This window comes from Mchenga conophoros, linkage group LG7 (assembly GCF_057382185.1).
Source record: "Mchenga conophoros isolate Kocher_MC1m ecotype Shallow Benthic linkage group LG7, M_conophoros_male_GT1.1, whole genome shotgun sequence".
In the NCBI taxonomy this organism is placed as follows: Eukaryota; Metazoa; Chordata; class Actinopteri; order Cichliformes; family Cichlidae; genus Mchenga; species Mchenga conophoros.
Window position 1 is genome coordinate 59325546 of NC_140532.1, and position 22737 is coordinate 59348282.

Sequence of the window (22737 nt, forward strand, 5' to 3'; positions counted from 1 at the left end):
GACTGATGCTTTTTTTCATGTCTACATCAAGTAGCAGGATTGAGTTATTTGTCTTCTTTAGCATTATTGCATTTAATTTAAGCCAAATATTATTTTATAATAAAGTTCTTAAAACTAATAAACGTCAGAAAATAAGGAGTTTAGGTAAATGAAACAAATTGATTTTTATGCATTAATGTAGTATTAAGTGTGCTATAAGTAGTATTGAGTACTTAGTTAAACATTGTTTCTCATGTTTACAGTGAGTCATCACAGTCCAGGCAAATGGATTCTGGTCAGGTAAATTCCTAAAAGAAAAATTTCCTTTTTTATGTTGGTTAGATGTGTCATGCCTTTATGTGCAGTAAGTGCATTATTTTATTTTATTTTTAATTTTAGAAAGTTGATTGTTACTGATAATGTCTTGTAAATTATTACTATTTGATAACATGTTGTTTGTTTCAGCAGCTCTTTGGTTTCTCATCCTTGGATTCTTTTAATTCAGCTTTTCTCCTCATCTTTAAAAGTTTAATGCAGAAGTACAGGACGAGTTGATGATGCTGTTGCGTAGCCAGCAGAGGGAGTTAACTGAACTGCGGGGACAGATTGAAACCATGCAGAGCTCCATTATGGCTCAGGTGGAACATGTCCTGACAAATCACCAGGAGCAAGAACGTATCCTTCAGTAATCTCTCACTCACTCATGATTGGGTTTTTTTTTTAAATTATGTTTCCAAAATAAATGTTTTGAGAAAAAATTTATACCAAAGGCTCAGTGAACAGCTGTGACTGTGCAAAGATTTAAATGTCTTTTAGCCACATCTTTGAAATCGTTATCATTACAGGATGCTTGCATTTTTAGCAATGAGCCGGTTACAATCATATTCTTGTGAGCCTTGACCTGTCTTCACCTCAGACCGCAGACTTGAGCGAGTTCTGGCAGAGAGTCAGAATCATCAGCAGCAGCTTCAGGAACAACTCAGCCAGCATCTCAGCCATGCCCTCAGCTCAGCTCTGACCAACAGAATGGACAAAGTGCTTCGGGACGAAATGAAGAAAACAGTCCCACAAAGTAAGAAAACACCAAACACACTCCCAGAGCATGATGGGTGCTATTCACGGCTAAGCATCACTGAGATTCATACATTTAAAAAGGTCACATAAAGGAAATGAATTGTATTGATAACACATTTTTAAGGTGTTTCTCATGATTTTTTTTTTCATGTTTTTCATTTCTTTTGAATTGTACAGATGTTTACTTTTAAGTGTCAGGTGTCTGTTCAAATGGGATGTTAATTATTGTTGTATACCAATTATGTCTGTGAAGGGTCTTAGACATCCAGGTCATTGTAGTCTAAGGAGCTTGGAAGGAAAATCATCTGGATTTTCTGAAGATGTTTAACTTCGCATCTGAGAAGCTTGTTCAGTTGCAAGAGCAATTGGTCCATGTGGGACTCTCCACCAATTGCTCTTAGAACTAAGGAAGCTTCTCGGGTGAGAAGGGAAGCGTCTTCAAGAAATTAAAGAAGTCCAGACCCTTTCCCCCCTCAACCTCCTTAGACCTACAATTGTCTCTAACAGCAACATTGAAAACCGATAATACAGTCTGAGTCAGACTAAATAGATTCACCAGGCAATCGTTAGATCAGTCACTTCTCTTTCCAGATGATGGTGGTATTGAGCCATTTTAATGTTTGTAAGTTGAGGAGCAGGAAGATCTTTATGTACTAAAACATGTCCAGTCTGCAAATGCTGCAAACTTAGTTAAACCCCTGTCCCACCCTCTGGGGTCTCTTATCAAGTCTTTCTGTTATTGATATACAAATGTTTATTGTAGGTATATTTAATAATATTTAAGGTGTTTTTTCCGCAGTGTGTATAATCTAAGTTGCACAAATGTTGTGGTTCAACTTAGTTGTCTTGTAAGCTTAAAGTTTTAAGAACTTAAAATTTATTTACTTTCACCTTTTTTGATCTATTGGCATTTTGATCAAAGAAGAGCAAATGGTTTATGAACAGAATAGCTCGTATTTTTCCTTGCTAATAACCAAATATCATGAGGTTAACACTACAAATCACTGATGAATATAAATATGGATATAGCAGTTATTAACAAAGGCTACAATTTCTGTGAAGCTGCATTTTGTTTGTTTTTTCCCAGCTCTGACAAAAAAGCCAAGCTCTAAGTGCACACCAGGTTGTACATCAATAAATTACTGTGTTATTTAATGCTTGAGATCATCTTGAGGCATAAGTAATGTTAAATATAGCAAAGGCAGCTGAGGTGTGTTGGACTGAGACACTAAAATTAAGCAGTCTCTTGAGAGATGTGTTCCTGCCTCGCCTCTCCTGCCCTCGTATTCGAGGATGAGATGTTCCTGTCTTTCTTTGCCTCCAGCCTCGATCACATGCCTAATTATAGAGGGGTTCCTGCTAATCTGTCTTTTCCCCTCTCTAGCAATCTCTAAGACTTTGGAGCCAGTGACAGGCCAGCTGAACAACACAATTGCTGCTAAACTGACTGCTGTGGAGGTCACCCTGAAGGACAATGTTGGCAAAGTGGTGAAATCGAAGGTAGGTGACTGCCTTACTTTACCACTTGTCTGTATTTTTTTCCTCACTGCTATGCAGGATGGGCCTTTTAGGATTATTTACTGTGTATTTTCTACATCAACCTATTCTCCCTGCCTCTTGTTCACCAGAACACAACGGATGCGATTGGTCGAGCAGCAGCAGAGGCGATGCAGGGCCCCATCCAGGCAGCATATAAAGATGCCTTCCAGAGCATTGTGCTTCCTGTTTTTGAAAGAGGCTGCCAGTCCATGTTTCAGCAAATCAACGACAGCTTCAAACAAGGCACACAAGAATGTAAGGAAATGAAGGACGATGATAAACTTGTACAAAACACCATACAAATATCAAGCTATGTAATGATCCACTGCAGGACATGTTGTCTAGGTGCACTAAAACATTAGATGTACAGTTGCTTTAAAAGTTTCTGGACGCTCTCTTAAAGGCATCCCGATGGCTTACAATGGCTGATGACCTTATTTGGATACTTAGCATTATTGCTTTCTTCATATTGAATGTTCTCAGTGTCTAGCTCTGAAATAAGGAGCTGTATGTGGAACTCTAATTAAGTAAGTGTCTCACTGAAAGATCTCAGGGACAACTTTTGTACTGATGCCTTTACAGACCCAGCCAGTCCGCTGATGTGCTGAAAAGCAGTCTGCTTATTCTGAGATTGTGCTCACGCCCACTCTTGGAAGCCGCAACCTGATCTTTTTTAAATTTATAATGTGCACAGAGAGGCCACAGTTCCGCTCCTCTAATTTAAAATTAATCCAAGGTTTGCTTTGTAAATATTACCTGCTTTGGTGGCAAGCAGTTCTGGGGACTACCTGTTAAGTAACTGCTGTAAGGTCCCCAGGTAACTACATAACCCCCCCCCACCACCACCACCACCAATTCATACTGCTAATAGAAACTCTTAAGTGATTTCATAGCTCACCAGTGGCTAGTTAACTCAGTAAGAAAAGAAAATTCTGTACTTCACTGTTCACTTGAATTTGCACATGGTTTTCCTCCATTTAAAGCTAATATTAATAAACATGTTTCCCAAATGTTAACATCTCTACCTATCCTGAGAAAGTATACCTACTCCATGCCAGAAAGAGACTTCTGAGAACTACAAGTGGGGGGAAAAAGTGGGTCTGCCTCAAATAGTTACCAGGCTGTCGTAACTGTGAAAGTGGCAATTGATGCGCTTTTTGTGATTGCTGTACTAACATCTGCACTGCTGTGTTATCTGCCTTCAGCAGTGTTTTAATGCCCAAATGTTACTCGCTTAAAATGGTGCAATAACATCAAATGTATAATAATTATTGATACATAATGCTGTAATCCTCCTGCACTAGTCATTCTAGCAGTCACATGTAGGGTCACATCTGCACACAACACTTGCATCTCGGCAAACTAGCGCCAAATAAAATGAGCCAGTGGAAGCAAGTAAGAGAGCCTTTTCATGTTGCACTGACTCATTTCATATCATTATGAAAAATGTTGCTCACTAGAGTTGTGACAGTATTTAAGATGTGTTTGCTTGCGTGATGAGAGATTTTGTTCTTGACTTTCATCTTTGTAGACATCCAGCAGCTTGAGACTCATATGAAGAACAGAAAGCAGAGAGACCAGGATACACGAGACCCCATGATTGGCCAGCTCCAGCAGATGATCGACAACTTCCAGAGCTCCACTGATCAGCTGGGCAACAACATCACAGCTAACGTCCGGGCTGAAGTCCAGCATCAGATCCAGATGATGGTGGGAAAGTATGTAACTGAGCTGTTCCTTGTTTACCACTGTGTGAGCCGTGTGTTACTAGAAAAGTGAAACTTTTTTCCCACATAAAAAAAGTAAATGAATCTTCCCAAAACTGTTTACTTTACCTTTTACTTTTCTAGTTTGTCACTTAACACTTGATTATTCTTTTACTTCCGTTACAGCATTAAAAAAAATATGGTCTTGCAAATCAGTATTTAAAACAGTCCTGTTGTTGAGTGATGTTGTTCACATTTATTGATCTTGCAGCGTTGACTTACATACCAAGTGGACATTTTGAACTTCAGCTACGCATACCAGCAAATACCTATGTACCACTATGGCTTTACTTACTGCATATTGAGCAAGTGTGTAATAGATTGGAGAGTAAAAACAAGCAAAGCTTAATCCTGGGGCTAATGTAAGAACATCAATTCGATCAGGTCTCTTGTTCCCCCTGCAATTAATTTCAAGGCCTCTAGAGTTTATAGATTGTCAGGAGCAGAGCAGAGAGAAAATAGCTGGCCCACTAAAACTCTTGAAAAGGAAATGACAACGCCAAACTGTGCAGAGTCAGTTTTTAAGCCAATATCTTGTAGGTTAAGGGCAAGGATTTTCCCCAAAGCGCAAAAATAGACTGCAGCGTATTTGTTTAAGATTCATGCAACTTGGAGGATAACTGTCCTTCTTTTCCCTGCTCAGCTTGCAGGAGTCTATTCTTAGCCATGTGCAGCGGATTGTCAAAGGTGAGGTGAGCCTAGCGATGAAGGAGCAGCAGGCAGTGGTCACCTCCAGCATCATGCAGGCAATGAGGTCGGCGGCCGGCACACCAGTTCCCACAGCACATTTAGACTACCAGACACAGCAGACGAACATCCTGCAGCTCCTCCAGCAGGGCCAACTCAATCAGGCTTTCCAGCAGGTAACACGCACACACTGATGTAACCAGGCTTAAAGGTTGCACTGCAGCTTCCTCTGCAGCTGAGCTGTGTTTTCCAACTACTAATTAATGCAGGCAACAACTCACTATAACTCTCATATGCATGTATGTCCACCAGGGCCGAGAAAGCCATTATCCTGCAACTACTCCACAGTCCCACTTGCAAACCCCACCAGTCCAGTGCATTAGTTGTGCTGCAGGCATTCATTATGCTTGTATTTACTCCTAAGTGACTTTGTATGTGAAAATGCTTTGAATTGTGGTAAAACACGTTTCCCCTCTACTTTTAAGCTGAAAAACTACCCCGTCTAAGCTTACATGCTAGTTAAAATTACTAATTTTCTGCAATGTTTAAAAGATTTTGTGTTATAAACACATCTAGTAGTTTTGTGGTTGGAATTAATATTAAATTTTAGCATGGAAAGCTTTGTCTGAGCTTGGTCATGCCATCTCATTTGGTGTAGCTGATGCAAAGTACCTCCAAACTGCTCAGCCTTGATTGTTGGCTTCCTTCATATTATGTTAGATCTCTTGCTCACAACTTTTGAGGATCTCATGTTTTGGAAACGGAAAATGACGTAGAATTGAAACTTAAAGAAGTCCAGGCGCAGACGACGATGACCTGGATGATTGAGAACCTTCACAGACGACATAGAATTGAATTGATCGGCCCATTGTTACCTATTCTCAATCCAGCTTTCAAAGTCAGGATGGGACTGACACTGAAATGCTGCATTAATAACTTGCTTGTTGATGGAGTGCACCTTTCCTTAAGAGGCTTATTGTATGGAAAGAGATACTTAAACTTAAATTCAGGTGCAAATATTTATATAAGTGGTTAAATTGGTAACCCCCCGTCTTGGTTTACTCTACAGGCTCTGTCAGCGACTGATCTGAATTTGGTCTTGTATGTGTGTGAGACCATCGACTCTCAGCAGGTGTTCGGACAACACCCCTGCCCTCTAAGCCAGCCCGTGCTGCTTTCTCTCATCCAGCAGCTTTCTTCCAACCTCACAACTCGCTCTGAGCTCAAAATCAGGTGAGTAAACAAAGGTTGTCATTTTTGGCAGCTAGGTACAGATTTACAGTAGGCTTTTCTTTCTTTTTTTTTTTTCTGGAGTCAAAGAGAACACATCCTTTTTCATTAATTTGCATGTAATATGTAAACAGACACAGAAAGCCAGAAGACGGTAGACACAGTTGGGCTTACACTGTAGTTGTTCAGTGAGATATGACCGTTCACAGATTTTAGTGGATGTGAGTCTTCTCTGTGTTTGGGTTTGGGATTAGACTAATGTCATAATGACTGAACAAAGGCTGAACCATTAAACAAAAAATTGGAAGTGAATAAAACTACACTGAAAAAAATGATTTGCTTTCATGCTTGCTCAGAACAGACCTTAACATTTCAGTTTCAGGTGTAACACAAAGGTCTCTGGGTAGATGTTGTGGCATCCCCATTGGCCTGTTGTTTCTGGGCAGACAGGTTGGTGGATCATATAAAGTACAGCAGGTGGTATTATACCAAACTTTTTTCCACTAGTTGCTCTTGTTTTTCTGAACTGGCAATCACAATACATGTTAAGAGTCTTTATTTATTCTGGGTTATTAGGAATATCAGGGTAATCACTTTCAGCCTAAGAATAGGTAAACTCAGCAGTGCTCAGGGCTGCATGCTACAGTACACAGGACCAGGCTCAGCATGACTACAGTATCTCTGAAGGAGGCAGATGCTTCAGTAGCAGAGAGATTTGTTTATTGTCAGTCAGAAAATTTAGCTTTATGTAACTGGCAACTGATCAAGGCTGTATTTTTTCCAGATTCATAAATGTTTATTTGTAATTAACAGTAACATAAGATGAATAAGGAAGCACTTTGTCTCCGGTTATGAAAAGCAGAAGTAAAAATGGGACAAATGTAAGTTTCAACCAGTTGTTGAACTTCTGGACTAATGATCTCTCCATCAAAAAGAATCGGTGCAGCATCTAGCCCAGGGGTGGGCAACTCCAGGCCTCGTGGGCCGGTGTCACTGCAGGTTTTAGATGTGTCCTTGAACCAACACAGCTGATTTAAATGGCTAAATTAGCTCCTCAACATGTCCTGAAGTTCTCCAGAGTCCTGGTAATGAACTAATCATGTGATTCAGGTGTGTTGACCCAAGGTGAGATCTAAAACCCTGCAGGACACCGGCCCTCGAGGCCTGGAATTGCCCACCCCTGACCTAGCCACATGAATTCTCTTTGACATCACTGAAACTTAAAAGAAAAGGGGAAAAAAAGAAGACCTCAGGCCAGATCAGCAAGGTAAAATGTCAAATCTAGCATCTTATATAACTTTAAGGTGTGCCTTCCGGTTTATTTTTATTAGATTTAGGCGTCTAATGTGAAGCTACCCTCCAGTAATTGAAAAATGATGACGAAGGAAACTCAAGCTGAAGGTTAACCTTGGGTTTGCTACCTCTATCAGAAGCACTGAGCCTTGTTGTCAAGTCCACTCGTTCCTAAACATAAAGACGACTAAATATGATTCATAAATTCTCAGGAATGTTGTGCTATTATTTGCACTTTAAATATATGTCTGTGAAGGTTCTCAGTCATCCAGGTCATCGTAGTCAAAGGAGCTTGCAAAGAAAGGCGTCTGGACTTCTTTAAATTACTTGAAGATGTTTCGCCTCTCATCCGAGAAGCTTCTTCAGTTCTAAGGTCAAATGGTGGAGAGTCCCAGATATAAACCTAGTGGGAGTAACCCCCCACAGAGGGACAAAAGGACCCCCTGATGATCCTCTAATCGCCTGAGCCAAGGTGTGAAACTGGGTGTGGGTCCCAATCAGCCAGAGTTTCGGGTGAGTTCATTGTGAAACCTGGCCCCACCTTATCATGCGAATTCCTGAGATCAGATGGCCCAGGATGTGAGTGGGCATTAAGGCGTCTGGGGAGGCATCTCAAAACTGGATTATAGATGGCAGAGAGTTGGTGTCGTAAACCACCACCTCTGTTCAAAGATGGTCGCTCACAGTGGACATAGATGGCTTCTTTCACTCCTCTTTCAAACCATCTGTCCTCTCTGTCCAAAATGTGAACATTGGCATCCTCGAAAGAGTGTCCTTTATCCTTATGATGCAGATGGACTGCTGTGTTGTGCCATGCGCTTGTGAAGTGGCTGTTTGGTCTCTCCAATGTAGAGGTCTGGGCATTCCTTGCTGCACTGTACCGCATACACCACATTGTTAAGTCTGTGTTTTGGCGTTTTGTCTTTCGGGTGAACCAGTTTTTGTCTGAGCGTGTTGCTTGGTCTGAAATGCACCGGGATGTCATGCTTGGAGAAAACTCTCCTGAGTTTTTCTGATACACCGGCTACATAGGGGATGACAATGTTGTTGCGTCTGTCCTTCTTATCCTCCCTCGCTGGTGTCTGGTCTTCTTTTCTGTGCCTCTTTGCTGACTTTAAGAACGCCCATTTAGGATAGCCGCACGTTTTAAGTGCTTCCTTTACAATGTGTGTGTTCCTTCTTTTTTCCTTCAGGCTTAGAGGGAACAAGCTCTGCCCGGTGGTGTAGGGTCCTAATTACTCCAAGTTTGTGTTCCAGAGGGTGGTGGGAGTCAAAGAGGAGGTACTGGGCCGTGTGTGTGAGGTAAACTTCGATGTTGAGGTTGCCATTCTCTTCAATGTGCATGGCGCAGTCCAGGAAAGGCAAACAGTTGTCCTTTGTGTCTTCCCTGGTGAACTTGATGTTTTTATCCACAGCGTTAATGTGCGCAGTGAAGGATTCCACTTCTTGTGTCTTGATTTTGACCCAGGTGTCATCTACATATCTGTACCAGTGGCTGGGTACTCTTCCTTTGAAAAAGCCAAGAGCCTTTCTTTCCACTTCCTCCATGTAAAGGTTGGCTACAATAGGTGACACGGGGGAGCCCATGGCACAGCCATGTTTTTGTCTGTAGAAACCCTCGTTGTATTTGAAATATGTAGTGGTGAGGCAGAGGTCTAACAGTGTGGAAATCTGATTGGGTGTGAAGTTGGTCCTGTCCTCCAAGGAGCTGTCTTCTTGTAGTCGATCAACATTGAAGTTTACCGGAAGCTCACACACACGGACCAGTACCTCCTCTTTGACTCCCATCACCCTCTGGAACACAAACTTGGGGTAATCAGGACCCTACACCACCGGGCAGAACATGTTCTCTCTAAGCCTGAAGGAAAAAAGAAGGAACATACACATGTAAAGGAAGCACTCAAAACGTGCGGCTATCCTAAATGGGCGTTCTTAAAGTCAGCAAAGAGGCACAGAAAAGAAGACCAGACACCAGCGAGGGAGGATAAGAAGGACAGACGCAACAACATTGTCATCCCCTATGTAGCCGGTGTATCAGAAAAACTCAGGAGAGTTTTCTCCAAGCATGACATCCCGGTGCATTTCAGACCAAGCAACACGCTCAGACAAAAATTGGTTCACCCGAAAGACAAAACACCAAAACACAGACTTAACAATGTGGTGTATGCGGTACAGTGCAGCAAGGAATGCCCAGACCTCTACATTGGAGAGACCAAACAGCCACTTCACAAGCGCATGGCACAACACAGCAGTCCATCTGCATCTTAAGGATAAAGGACACTCTTTCAAGGATGCCAATGTTCACATTTTGGACAGAGAGGGACAGATGGTTTGAAAGAGGAGTGAAAGAAGCCATCTATGTCCACTGTGAGCGACCATCTTTGAACAGAGGCGGTGGTTTACGACACCAACTCTCTGCCATCTATAATCCAGTTTTGAGATGCCTCCCCAGACGCCTTAACGCCCACTCACATCCTGGGCCATCTGATCTCAGGAATTCGCATGATAAGGTGGGGCCAGGTTTCACAATGAACTCACCCGAAACTCTGGCTGATTGGGACCCACACCCAGTTTCACACCTTGGCTCAGGCGATTAGAGGGTCCTTTTGTCCCTCTGTGGGGGGTTACTCCCACTAGGTTTATATCTGGGACTCTCCACCATTTGACCTTAGAACTGAAGAAGCTTCTCGGATGAGAGGTGAAACGTCTTCAAGTAATTTAAAGAAGTCCAGACGCTTTTCTTTGCAAGCTCCTTTGACCACTTTAAATATAGCTTTATTATTCTTGCATTTTTCCAACATCTGTAGTGCTGAAAAACTTTAAAAAATCTTTGTTTTTCATATTTATTTTGATCAAGTACATAATATACATAGTCATTTAGGAAAAAATAGTAAAGCATATAAAAATAAAGCAAAATACACTACAGTGCTCCACTGAATCTGATTTAGTTTACGTATCCAAAAGGAGTGAGAACAAGGAAACACTTATTTAATCCTACCCCTTCTTTTTAAGTTATCAGTTATAAAATTTATCCAGCTTACTTATTGATATAAACCTCAATAACAACAGACACATTTTTAATAGCATGGGATATACACACTACATTAAATGCACATTTTTATCATAACTCCCAAACATTACTTGGCCTTGCTGTGTGGAGGTAGCTCCAGTTTTGGAATGCTAAGTCTAAATTCTGAATAACCATTAAGTAGCATGAAGTTTAACTAAAAGGAGACATTCACTAAATAAAAGTGAATAAAAAATCCTGTGATGTTTGAATACTAAAAATCCATGCACTGTCTCCACTTTAAAGACAATGCACAGTTTGAGCACTCTTACTCTTCATTGCAGGATATCATAATTTCATTATTGTCTCACACCATTGTAGTTTGATGTAAGACCTGTCCTGTGATACAGCAGGCATAACTTGTAATTTTGGAAAACGTCATAGATTTTAATCAAAAACCCGTGAACTGTGCAGGTTTATGTCATCACATAACGTCTTAATTATAACTTTTGAATTGCATGCGATGTCTTCTCTCCCACACACGCCGGCTCTTATGCTCCCCTCAGTCAGTAATAAAGCTTGTCTTTGTCTAAACTTTTGCTGCCCATCTAATCTGTTTTGTATGTTCATTACTCCCCATCTCCCACGTGCTAAACGGTGCTAAAGTGCTGACCCCATCACCCGGCTCCGTCTGTAGCCCTGCTGCATGGCTATCCTGGGAACGCCGATGATCCCATGAATAGCATCGCAGTTTTTGGATGCACTCTATTGTTCTGTTCTTGCTGCGTCCTTGTATCTCCCCCCCCCCCCCCCCCCCATGTAGTTCAGTTTTGTACTTTTTTTTTTTTTTTTGGTCCTCTTTTTGATTTTTCTTGTTTCAGTTTGTCATATAAGAAGATGAAAGGCAGATATGACCAAAAAGCTCATTCTGCAACTGCTTCTATAGGCAAAGGTTTGGATACTTGCACATCACAAAGTTAGTGAATCAATTAGGTTAAGAATAGAATATATATTATATTCCATTATATTCTATTAAGACTTAACAGACTTTACTTGCACTTTTTCACATGATATCTGTATATTCTGCAAATTTAGTAGGATAAATCCTTCAGCTCTCTCCCTGTGCACGTGGTATTGTATCTTGTCTGAAGCAGTGAGAGAGACGCAGCTTTCCCCACTGTGCCACACAGCATAAAGTATCAGAGGTGGATTATCCTCTTTCAATGCCCCTGGCAACTTTTTTTTTTTTTTTTGGTAGAAACTCAGCTTTTGGTGCAGCTCAGAGCAAGACAGGACCCAGTAGTGCTGCTTTTTTCCCCTCCTCGCAACTGAATTATAGTTTTTACAGTCAAATAGCTGATTTTTTGTTCCCTTTGTGATTTTTATCATTTAGAATATTCATGGATAGCCCGACATCAGAAAGCACTCTCACTGTGCCCCTCTCTTCTGAGAAGAGCTTGTCCTCTCATACCCATTTCTCCCTGAAAACCTCTTTGTCTCTGAGTCCCTTTACAGCATCGTGCTGTGTCCACATCATCTGTTTGTTTCTCAGTTTACACTACAGCTGCTAATGTGGACCTTTGTGTGCCATCAGTAGAGAAGAGTGCACTATAGAAACCTTATTAAGACTGAGAAAATCATAGCTCTGAGTTTTATTTTAAATTAAAAAAAAAAAAATAGATTATAAGCAGTTAACACCATTGTTTCTGGTGTTAACTGCTGGCTAACTTTAATTATGAAGGAAAGCTTTCACTCATGAGCAAAAATAAATCAGACTGTTAAGTACACAGTATATGTGGAGTAAATTGTAGTTCACATCCGGGTAAAGATACCACAGAGCTGTCTTCAGGCTTCGTTTTCAGGACTTGTGATTAGAAGTATTTCAGAAGAAGCTCATAAAAGATTCCCAAAGCACAGCTAGGATTGTTGGGACTACAGAGGGTGTCATTATGCACAAAATCTGTGCTCTTAGCTGCATCATTAGCTAGCTGTGAAGTACACACTGTTGCACAAATGAATACGAGAACAATTGAGGCAGCGTGGAAAAACAATTAAATATGTGGTTTTGAGGTGTTTGACAAAATGCAGTTACAGCCAAATTAACTTCGGCAAGACATTAACTTTCAGAGAGACATACGGTATCTGTGCTGATATGTGCAGTGACATTAAAAGCCCCTTTAAACAGTGTGCTGGCAGTGCTGAGGGGGATTTGATAGACCTGCAGTGTGTGTTGTGGGGCTCTGGCAGGAGACCAACTGGCGACATGGGAACAGCTCTAATGTTAGACTGGGATCAGGTAGCACTCCGGACACTGTGATGAATGGTCATTTCCACTGTACAGCTGGACACTCTCACCACCAGATGTCTGACTCTTACAATTAATTCAGGAGTTAAGTGTAGTGCATCCCGAGCGAGAGGACAGGAGGCAGGTGATGCTGATTTCTGCTGGGCAGTTTGATGAAAGCACAATGTTCACAGGCTTGACATTCAAACTTTGAAAGCAAAATGAGAACTCGGCTTGCTCTCCTTCTGAAGCAGGGGTGTCAGACATAAGGCCCGGGGGCCAGAATTGGCCCATTAAAGACTCCAATCTGGCCCACTGGACAGCTTTACAAAATGTGGAAGAGGGCATACATTTGTTTTTACTTTTAATAGTATTTTTTTTGTTTTTACACGTTTTGTAGCTTTTCGTGCTACTAAAGACCTCTCTCACGGCCATGCATACTACACCAAAATAAATAAGTAATAGATGACAATTAAATGACAGAAAAGTTTTACTGTCATTACTTTAGTGTCTACTATAGAAATTTCAGTTTTAAAAACAACAATAATCAACAAAAACTGTTTTATAAATATGGGACAATCTGGGTTGTGAGCTACCAGAACCCTCTGTAATTTTACACATTAATCATGTAGAAAAATACTCAGATGTGCCATTTAAATTGTACTACTTTGTCTTATATTAAGCTATCTCAGGGATTAAATGTGCAGTTAAACATGTTTTACATTGTCAGAAAATGCATTTTCACTTGTCTGGCCCACTTAACATCAAGGTTGGCTGTATGTGGCCCTCCATGTTAAATGATTTTGGCATCCCTACTCAAAAGCCCCAAAATTGTCATTTGTGCAAATTGTCCTTCTGGTGCTTTTATATATTAATAACTTACTGCTGATGGAATGAAGTTTCAGGTTGTATATGCAAACCTTTAAATTTTCCAATTTTTTTTCCACCAAATGACCACAAACGCTTTCTTTTCCTTGAGCCTGCCATTGCCTCTGTAGGTGTTCATTGTTATCTGACCTCTTTCTCTTTCCCTCCTTTTTAGCTACCTGGAGGATGCGGTAATGAATCTGGACCACAGCGACCCCCTGACCAGAGACCACATGTCGTCCGTGCTGGCCCAGGTCAGACCAAAGCTCTTTGCCTTCCTGCAGCAGGACCCCCACAGCCCGCTCAGCAAGAGGGCGCGGCGCCTGATGATGATGCTACAGGGACTCGTCAACCACTAGTTGTCGGTTTAAAGGCTGCTGCCAAAGAGTGGTTTTCCTCTTGATACCGATCATATGTCCACCGTTTTTTTGTTGTTGTTTCCCCCCCCTGGTAGTGTTTCAGAGGAGAAAGCACCAAGGACAGCTTCTCCAGTTTCTTGGATCCTGATCAGGATGCGTCTCTCCTTGTTTCATTTCTCCTCCTTCCCCCTTTTCTGCACCAGTGAAGTGTCAAGTCAAGAAATGGACAGTTTTTAGTTTCTCAGTTTTTTGGTTCTTTTTTCTTTTTGTTGTTTTCTTCAAGACAATAATGGTCTGGGGTGAAAGCTTACTGTTGATTTATGTTCAGAGACTCTTAAGTTCACTGTAGCTACATCCAGACCTTTGTTACAGCTGCTTTATTGACCCAAGAGACCTGGTGGTCGTCTCTTCCATCAAGACTGTCTCAGCCATGACAGCAAGAGAGCGCTGAGATTCTTTCATCCCCCTTAACAACAACAACTGAAAAAACAAGAATGAGAAAAAAACATACAAACAACCTGACACAGTTTGATTTTACATCATCCAGACGTGCATAAGACTTGAAGAATGTCCAGCCGAGTGGTCCATGTGAGGCCAGACGGGGCTGTTCCTTTTGTTGTGCTGTTTCCTCTAAGCTACCTGCCAGGCATGTTTTGGGATGCTGAACAAGTTTTGATGCAGGGGGCTACTTCTGAGCAACAGAAAGAAAACATGCTTTGCCTCAAAATGTCGCCTTCTATTTTGGCCTTAAGAGCAAACAGCAGGCTTGTACACATTGTTACTTTCTTCCACACAGACCAGCATCCTTCTGCTAAAGCCTGGAATTTGGTAGTCGTAGGATTATCCTCCCTTAGTTCAGTTTTTCTTTGCTTTTTCTTTCTTTTCTTTTTTTTCTTTTTGAAGCTAATCCTGGCAACCAAAAGAATATGTACCACCCAAAGCCAATTTTCTTTTTCTTCGTTGGTGGCATATTTCCTATGAGCTGTTTCTTAATAGGTCTCCAACCTATTAAGAAATAGGTCTCCTATTTGTTTGGCCCTTGCCAGACTAGATCTTTGAAGAGAATCAACACTATAAACCTTTTTGATAGACAATAATGCAATTTGCTCATGACTTTTTCATCTGCTTTGGTTTTAGAAATCACTCTAAAGAGGATTTTCTGAAGGATACATTGAGTGTAAGAAATGTTTGCAGAGGTCTTCCAGGCTGTAAAGAATTCCCCTTCAAAACCTGAAATGTTTGGAGCTCAATATTGAAGCCGGCAGCCGTCCACATGTACAGCTCTGTCCACAGACTTCTCCCCATGTTTTTTTCTTCCCTTTTTTATATAAACATTTAGTATTTGTAAGCCATGTACCGGTATACTTGCGTTAAAACTTGTCAAAGTAGCTTAATAATTGGAAAAAAAAGGAACCTTGGTAAACATTAAATGTTACAGATCCTGTTGTTTTACCTGGCAATTGCAAATATTGCTTGTAAACTCAATGTGCAGTGACTTCTCTTAGGCTCTAGGAGGCAGCACTTGGACATCCATCCTGCTTGAAATTTAGGCTTTGAATCCAGAAGTCATTCCTGCTCTTTCAGTATCAATGAAAAGCCCGCCTTTAGATTGTAAGCGCACCATTTGTTCACATTTACACTGAGTTCAAAGTGTATAATATTTTGTGTAGATCCCATTCACACACCTCATTGTTTCATGACTGGGTGGCTGCACTGAATTGCTGATTGTAAAATAAAAGTTCAGTTCATTTCAAGTGTTTGTTCAGAATCTGTTGGGTTTGACTAGCAAAGTGCCTTACTGTAATTTACCTGTTTTGGATGATAACTTGCGCGCACGCACACACACACACACACACACACACACCCCTGATCCATCTAAGTTTTACAATCATTTATGTCACTGAAATATGTGGGAAGGCTCAGGCACCACAACGGAGGAGAAGCTGTATGTTTTCTTTGCAAACATTTGTCCGGAGGCAGGTGATCAGTACGGACATTTGAACTCTCATTTCAGTGTTTGAAGAAGAAAGAATTTTGACTACTTAGCAGTTCACTGGGAGCTCTGCATGAGAAACAGAACAGAAGTTCATGTGGATTTTTTTTTTTTCTCTTTCCATTGTGTTCATTTCCCTCTGCTTGGTTAATTATGTTGTATCTTTTACGGTTTGTTTTACCCCAAACATTTTGGAATAAAAAAAACAAAACCTGTTCAAATTCAGGTGTCTTGGTGTGTCTGTGGGAAGGTCAGGCTACTTCCTATAGCAGATATATAGTGATGGACCTCCAACAAAAGTTAGCAGCAACCATTAAATTACTGTTGGGGGATTTTAAATGAGAATGTTTCAGTTTTTTGTCACTTTAATGTGAAAGTTTAGTAGGAAAAAAAAACCTGGGATAAAAGACTTCATGGGTTTTGGCTCATAAACCTGTACAAAAACATGTGACCGTTTTCCATGAGTTTTTGCTGTACCGCTAGAACAGGGGTGGGCAACTCCAGGCCTCGAGGGACGGTGTCCTGCAGGTTTTAGATGTGTCCTTGATCCAACACAGCTGATTCAGTAGTTCTCCAGAGGCCTGGCAATGAACTAATCATTTGATTCAGGTGTGTTGACCCAGGGTGAGACCTAAAACCTGCAGGACACCGGCCCTCGAGGCCTGGAGTTGCCCACCTCTGCACTAGAACAAACATCCTTCCCTTACTAGATTGTTCTGTTAAATCACGAGCCTCATGAAGACAAAATTGTGCATTACTTTACAAAGTAAAGAGTTGGAAATCATTAATCATCTCACAGTTCCTCAGCTTCTGAGGATACAACCCCCCTTTGGCTGGGAACCAACCTACAGCTGTCTAATAATAATAATATATCACATCGATTGCTGGGACGTTTTTCAGATTACTGATCACTGGCTTTAATATTGCAGTGACACTTCTTTTTTCTTTCAATTTAAAGAACTTTTAAGCAGATAATCTGTCTAAAGAAACACACCAAACCAGGAATTTAAACTTTCTTTCCCTCCTTCACTAATCTTGGCCCTTCACATTTGTCTCCTGGCCTCCTAGAGAGCTCCAGCCCCCTATGTTGGAAACCACTGAAGTAAAGTGTATAGAAAGAAGTTGGTAGTGGTTCCTTGGTCATTTTAAACGCCTTGTGCTGATAATTCAGAGCATCCTTGCACCTCATCGGGGACTCTGCTGTAGACCTTCCTCCTCCTCCCCCTCTTTTACACGGACGCGCCCTCCCCTTCAGCGCAGCGGATGAGCGCGCCGTGGATGCTCGCTGGAGTACAGAGCTGCAACGAGGACGGGAGGAGAACACTTTGACCGGCAGCGGGGGAGCGACATCGGGACTCTTCTTTTCTTTGAAAAACTAAAAGATAAAACAAAGGAAAACTTTGGAATTTCCGGTGCAAACTTGAAACTTGTGAGGTCGGAGGACGAACTGTGGGGTCAGCATGACATCTCTGATGAACTCTGCGTGCTTGCTCTTCTTGCCTGTTGCTCTGCTTCTGAGTGAGTACTGAAATTTAAGTGACTATGTCGCAACTTGTGTGCGCGAACAGTGTAAAAACTTGAGCATTGCATTTGGGAGAATTTTGAGTAATTCGAGAGGGGATTCGAGACTCTGTGCGTAACAGGACGGCACACGTCCTGACTTTTTAGAGCTTTAGATTAATGATCTTAGGTGATGTGGATGTATGTAGATGTTAAGCTGTTAGAGTTCTCTGTATGCCTCGTGTCTGATCTTAAATGAGGGGGTCCCGTAGCCTTAACTCGCTCATCTCGAGCATCCAGCAGAGCATGTGCTGCAGCTGCGGGAGCGATCTGCTCAGAGAGAGCTCGCAGCCGAAAGCTTGAATTAGTGCTGCTTAGTGAGAGTATTTTTCCCACAGCTGGATAAGGGTTCGTTACGCAAACTCACATCGTGCAATGAGTGAGGTCTGGGTGCATCTCTCCATTTCTTTCCACCCATTTAGTCCCCTTAGCTCAATCGGGTTACTTGTAAAGTAATGCAACGGTAGATATTTAAGATAAATAATAGTTCCCATGTTGTAAAGTGAGACATGTGCAAAGACTTTTAAGTACATTAATTGGGAAAATATTAATTCAAAGCGGCTATACTAGAATTTGTTAAGGAAATTGCAAAGATTGGTAAAACAGAATTGTCCTTAATGCAACATATGCTATCTTTTATTCAGCATTACTTGTCATGTATATTTAATAAATTACAATCCACAGTTTGTAAAAAGACATATTACAGCTGTTTTCAAACCCTGATTGGGAAAATAGGTGGATTATCCCTTTAAAGGGGGGCAAAAGTGATGTCTTTGAATTAAAGCTCTAAAATGTTTTAATGGACTACAGAAGGTCAGCTTCATCAGCGATTTTTAAAGCTCTTTTATAAATGTCTGGCTTGGACTAAATATAAATGCTGCTTCTCTTTTTCCTCTTTCAGAAAAATAATTAATAGTTAGATTTTTGTTGTGAGAGCAAAATTTCATTCACCTATTCTGAATACACGTTCTGTATATGTGTTTTGTTGTGTGGACCACAGAACTGAGTCAGACCGCTTCCTCTTTTCAGTCCAACAATAAAACGTTTTTAGGAGCTATAATTCAGACACTGTTGATCTAAATATAGCTCTCGATGTGCACACACCTTCTCTTTTTGCAAACTTATGATCATCATCATCATCTTTATCAGCCTTGATCATCTCACGCTGCTGCTGATGTCAGAGAAAAATAAAGACCAGGAGGCGGATGGGATGAGGTTCCCGTGGGAGTGTAACACAGTGGGGTAAAAGGGACAAAAAAAGTCCCACCGATGGGGATAAATGATAAATGAATCCCATCTGTCCCCTTACTCTGCTCAGTGGAGTCTCTGGAGACTCCATTCAGCCCTGCATACTAGCTTACCTGACCAGGAATTACTTCTATGTTGCTGCTGCTGCTGTCTGTCAAACTGCCTCCGCAGTCACTCAGTGTGTGTCACAGCTCATTCATGTTACTACAAGGGGACAGAATCAGCTCATTATATATTTATATGGTAGGATTTTTTTTTTATACTTGCAATTGCATTATCTATGAGCAGAGCTTCCAGGCCCGGCACCTTTGACTCACACTGTCTTACACATGCAACCAATTATGTTGCAAACTATTTTTGAAATATGTTTTTGCATGAACATTACACATATTGTAGCAACCTAACAATCTACAGGGTTTTATCTAACCTGCATGGTATTTTTAGTTTGTTGTGCACCTTTACACAGCCCACGGTGCTGTGTCATCCACCGGTGTAGAAAGTCTTCTCAGTGTCTCCAGGAAGCCTCTGCCGGGAGAGTTTCACAACATTTATACTAATATTTTTCACACGAAATACGGCAAGCTTTGATAGCCAAATGTAGACACAAAAAGGCTTTGACTGGCAGCAACACTGGATTGCAGTGTACTTCAAGCACTGGCACTTTTCTATGTCTGGATCAAGAGATTCTGACGTGTATCTAGAAGCTATGTGATGATAACTGAAATATCTGAAAGCTGTGGATACAAAATAGTACAGAAGTTTCTGAAACAAATACCTGAAGTTGTACAAAAGCTTTTATTATCTGCATTAACTACTGCAATCACATGCCAAAATGTGTGCTGAATTATTTTTTTAAGCCTTGGTCACTGCTTGTGTCCATGTGTTTTCAGTTTAGAGTATCCTCACTCAAATCATGATCTCACTAAGAAATGGAAAAACAGTGTTTAGTTCCATCCCATCTGCTTTAATGACAAATAAAGTGCATAGCAGCTCCATAATATTGCAACAAGTGTGCCCAAACAGCTCGACAAGAGGCAAAAATTACTGTTTTTCTTAATTACATTCAGCCATATGTAGGCAACAAGATATTTAGTTGCTTTGTAGCTACAGGAAACAGCAAAACATCTTTACAACTGTAGAGACAGCCTAACCAGGGTACTGGCTCATAACAAGGTGCTGATAAGATGCTATAATGCCAGTCAGAAAAAAGTGCAGTGATGTAATACCTGATTTAGATCATTGTAATACATAAGAGAAGAAAAAATGTGAGTATGAAGCCACGTTTTTAAAGATATGGACGTATAACAACGATCATTTCATTACACTTCAGTTTTTCTGCTAGGAAACACTGAGTCACAGTAGCATGAGCATGAACGCAATGTTCATGCTCATGCTACTGTGACATGTACAAATCAACTAAACACTGTTACAACTCCTAATGCAAATGGACTTTCATAGACTGTATATTGAAGATGTCTGTAGACAATGCATTCTGTTTAATGCCCAGCAGGGGGCAACCTCTCTAGGAGCAAAAAGAAGTCTGTACAGTTTATCAGGAAATGACAGCTCATTTTGTTCTATGACGTCAACAAACACATTCCTGATGAGTCAGTTACTGGTTTCATGTTTTATTTACTATAATATGATGTTCATATTGTAAATTATAGTCACCAAAAGAATAAAAAAGGAGGATAAAGTGGTATTATTAGTTAGAGTGGGCCCCAACTTCTGATAGACAGGTTGCTACAGAATGACCAGTGACCTTGCAGGACACATGTGAAATGCTAAACTGGACTTCACAGTGACTATGTACATCTTTCATATACAGTACATACACCACAAAAATGTCAGATGTAGCAAAAATTATACTTAATATTTTATTTCTTCTTTCAAAAATTGTCAATAAGCACTCCAGTTTAAAAAGAAATAAACTTTCTAGCAAATATTTAATAGTTCTGGCTTTACAGGTCCTTCAAGATGTGTTGCAATGAAATACAGGTGTACATTTACTCAGCTTCAAGTCTGAAAAAAGGCTTACCTTTCCTTTTATTTCAGAACACACACAAAACCTGCTCCCTAATTTTTCTTACAGTTTATTTAATGTGCCAGTTAGCGTGTCTTTAGCACACCTACAATTTACTGTTGTGATTGAAAGTGCCAACGAGAAGTTTTGGTAAGAGCGTGAACAGGTAAAACCTCATCTCAAAACAAGTAGAAGGAGTCAGCTTTAATACGATAAACAGCATTGTTAGAATGCACACAGTGTCTTCTGTTTGTCTGCACTCAGAAAGCTTCAAAAGTCAGGACCAGAGAGGGGGAGAGGTTTCCCCTGGGTGCAGAGCTCCTCTCTGCGTCATCAGCGCTCCAATATTCACATTAAAAGCTGTCCATAGGCAAGAGGGAGATTATATTTGGCTTTTAATTGTTCTCCTCTGGAAACACTTCTTAACTCGCTCCCTCACTCTCCAAGTTCCCTCTTGGTGGGTCGACTCGAGCATTTTCTGTTTTTTGTCACTGCAGTACTGACACATGAAGTGGAATATTCCTCATTAAAATACATTTAAAAGTATCTTGAAAAATTGCCGGTGCCTGCCATTCGTCCTTCCTTCCTTCATAGCCCCATTTCCTTCATCCTTCTCTTCATTCACTCCTTACTTCTAGCAAACCTCACTTCTCCGTTTCCGCCTTGCATGTCTTCGCAGTCATTTTGATCTCTATGCTGTCCCCCCAATCTCTTCTTCTTCTTTTTTTTTTTTTTTTAAATTTCAGGCTTGCTCTATCTCTCGTGTCTACCCTTCCTGCTTCTTTAATCACCCTCCCCCCACCCCAACCATTCCTCCATCCTCTCTCTGTCCTTTCGCATTAGGGATTCACCAATATTGATAAATCTGATCCCAAGAATCCTGCGTCACATTTTTCAAATCAAAGCAAAGCCATTTCTAGAATTTTTTTTCAGAAGTTTTAAAATATACATCATGTACCCCACTGTTTGATTTGGTCTCATAAGATCAAAAGCAAAGAAACATCACAGAAACTATTGCTTTCATTTACTTACATTGAGGCCTCTGGAATGGACATATTCAGGGATGTGTGGCTAGCTTGTCCTCTTGTATCTTCTTTCTCATAATTTGAGAAATATGTATGTCAGTCCATTTTTTGGTCTTACTCTACATCCAAAACCATCCATTCCATCCACCTCTCACTTCCCACATTGACTACTGATGAGTAAATGCAGTGTTAAATCTGATGTCATTTGTTTCTAACCTTCCCCCTACACTGACTGCTACCAGCTCACCTGGGCATGCTTGTTTGGCTGTCTTTGTGAGGACATTCATGGACATTTCCTTGATTGTTACCCGCAAGTTTAACTATTTTAACTAAAACATAATACTAACTTTAACTAATATCAAGTTTTAACCTTCAAACCACAATTTAAAAAATGTTTTAACTGTTATTTTTCTCAAGAGATGTTTCTATTCACTTTTTCCTTTGCCAGGTTTCTTGTGACAAATGACTTTAGTAACTCACTCATGTTGTTTAAGCACCTCTGGAGAAAGCTGTAACCCAAAATCTTCACAGCACTGAACAGGCAGAATCACTTTATCAGTGTGTGTTGTGTATATATCCTTACATCCTTATAGAAGAACACTGGAAAGTTGTTGCTACAAAACTAATGTTGATTTATTAAATGGGAACTGAATAAGTGTGTGAATACAAAGAACTCAGACAGTCTTGTTCGGCACTACGCAACTAGTCGCAAGAATGCAGTGTGAATGTGTGAAAATGTTAGTAAGCATGGACAAAAGTGCTTGTATGAATGGGTGTGACCCGGAACCAGTTCATTTACCAGT

General features: G+C 40.8%; 2 protein-coding genes across 2 annotated transcripts in view; both read left to right on the forward strand.

The window, feature by feature from the left end:
• edc4 (enhancer of mRNA decapping 4) overlaps positions 1-16299 on the forward strand; it is a 29780-nt gene extending 13481 nt beyond the window's left edge. The window contains exons 22-30 of the mRNA XM_085280517.1: positions 243-279; positions 507-654; positions 896-1051; positions 2438-2553; positions 2682-2847; positions 4124-4310; positions 5002-5221; positions 6115-6278; positions 13902-16299. Coding sequence (XP_085136643.1) covers positions 243-279; positions 507-654; positions 896-1051; positions 2438-2553; positions 2682-2847; positions 4124-4310; positions 5002-5221; positions 6115-6278; positions 13902-14085 — 1378 coding nt within the window. The 3' untranslated portion in view covers positions 14086-16299. The remainder of the gene's footprint in view (positions 1-242; positions 280-506; positions 655-895; positions 1052-2437; positions 2554-2681; positions 2848-4123; positions 4311-5001; positions 5222-6114; positions 6279-13901) is intronic.
• Positions 16300-17227: 928 nt separating this feature from the next.
• nrn1la (neuritin 1-like a) overlaps positions 17228-22737 on the forward strand; it is a 104143-nt gene continuing 98633 nt past the window's right edge. The window contains exon 1 of the mRNA XM_085280518.1: positions 17228-17596. Coding sequence (XP_085136644.1) covers positions 17539-17596 — 58 coding nt within the window. The 5' untranslated portion in view covers positions 17228-17538. The remainder of the gene's footprint in view (positions 17597-22737) is intronic.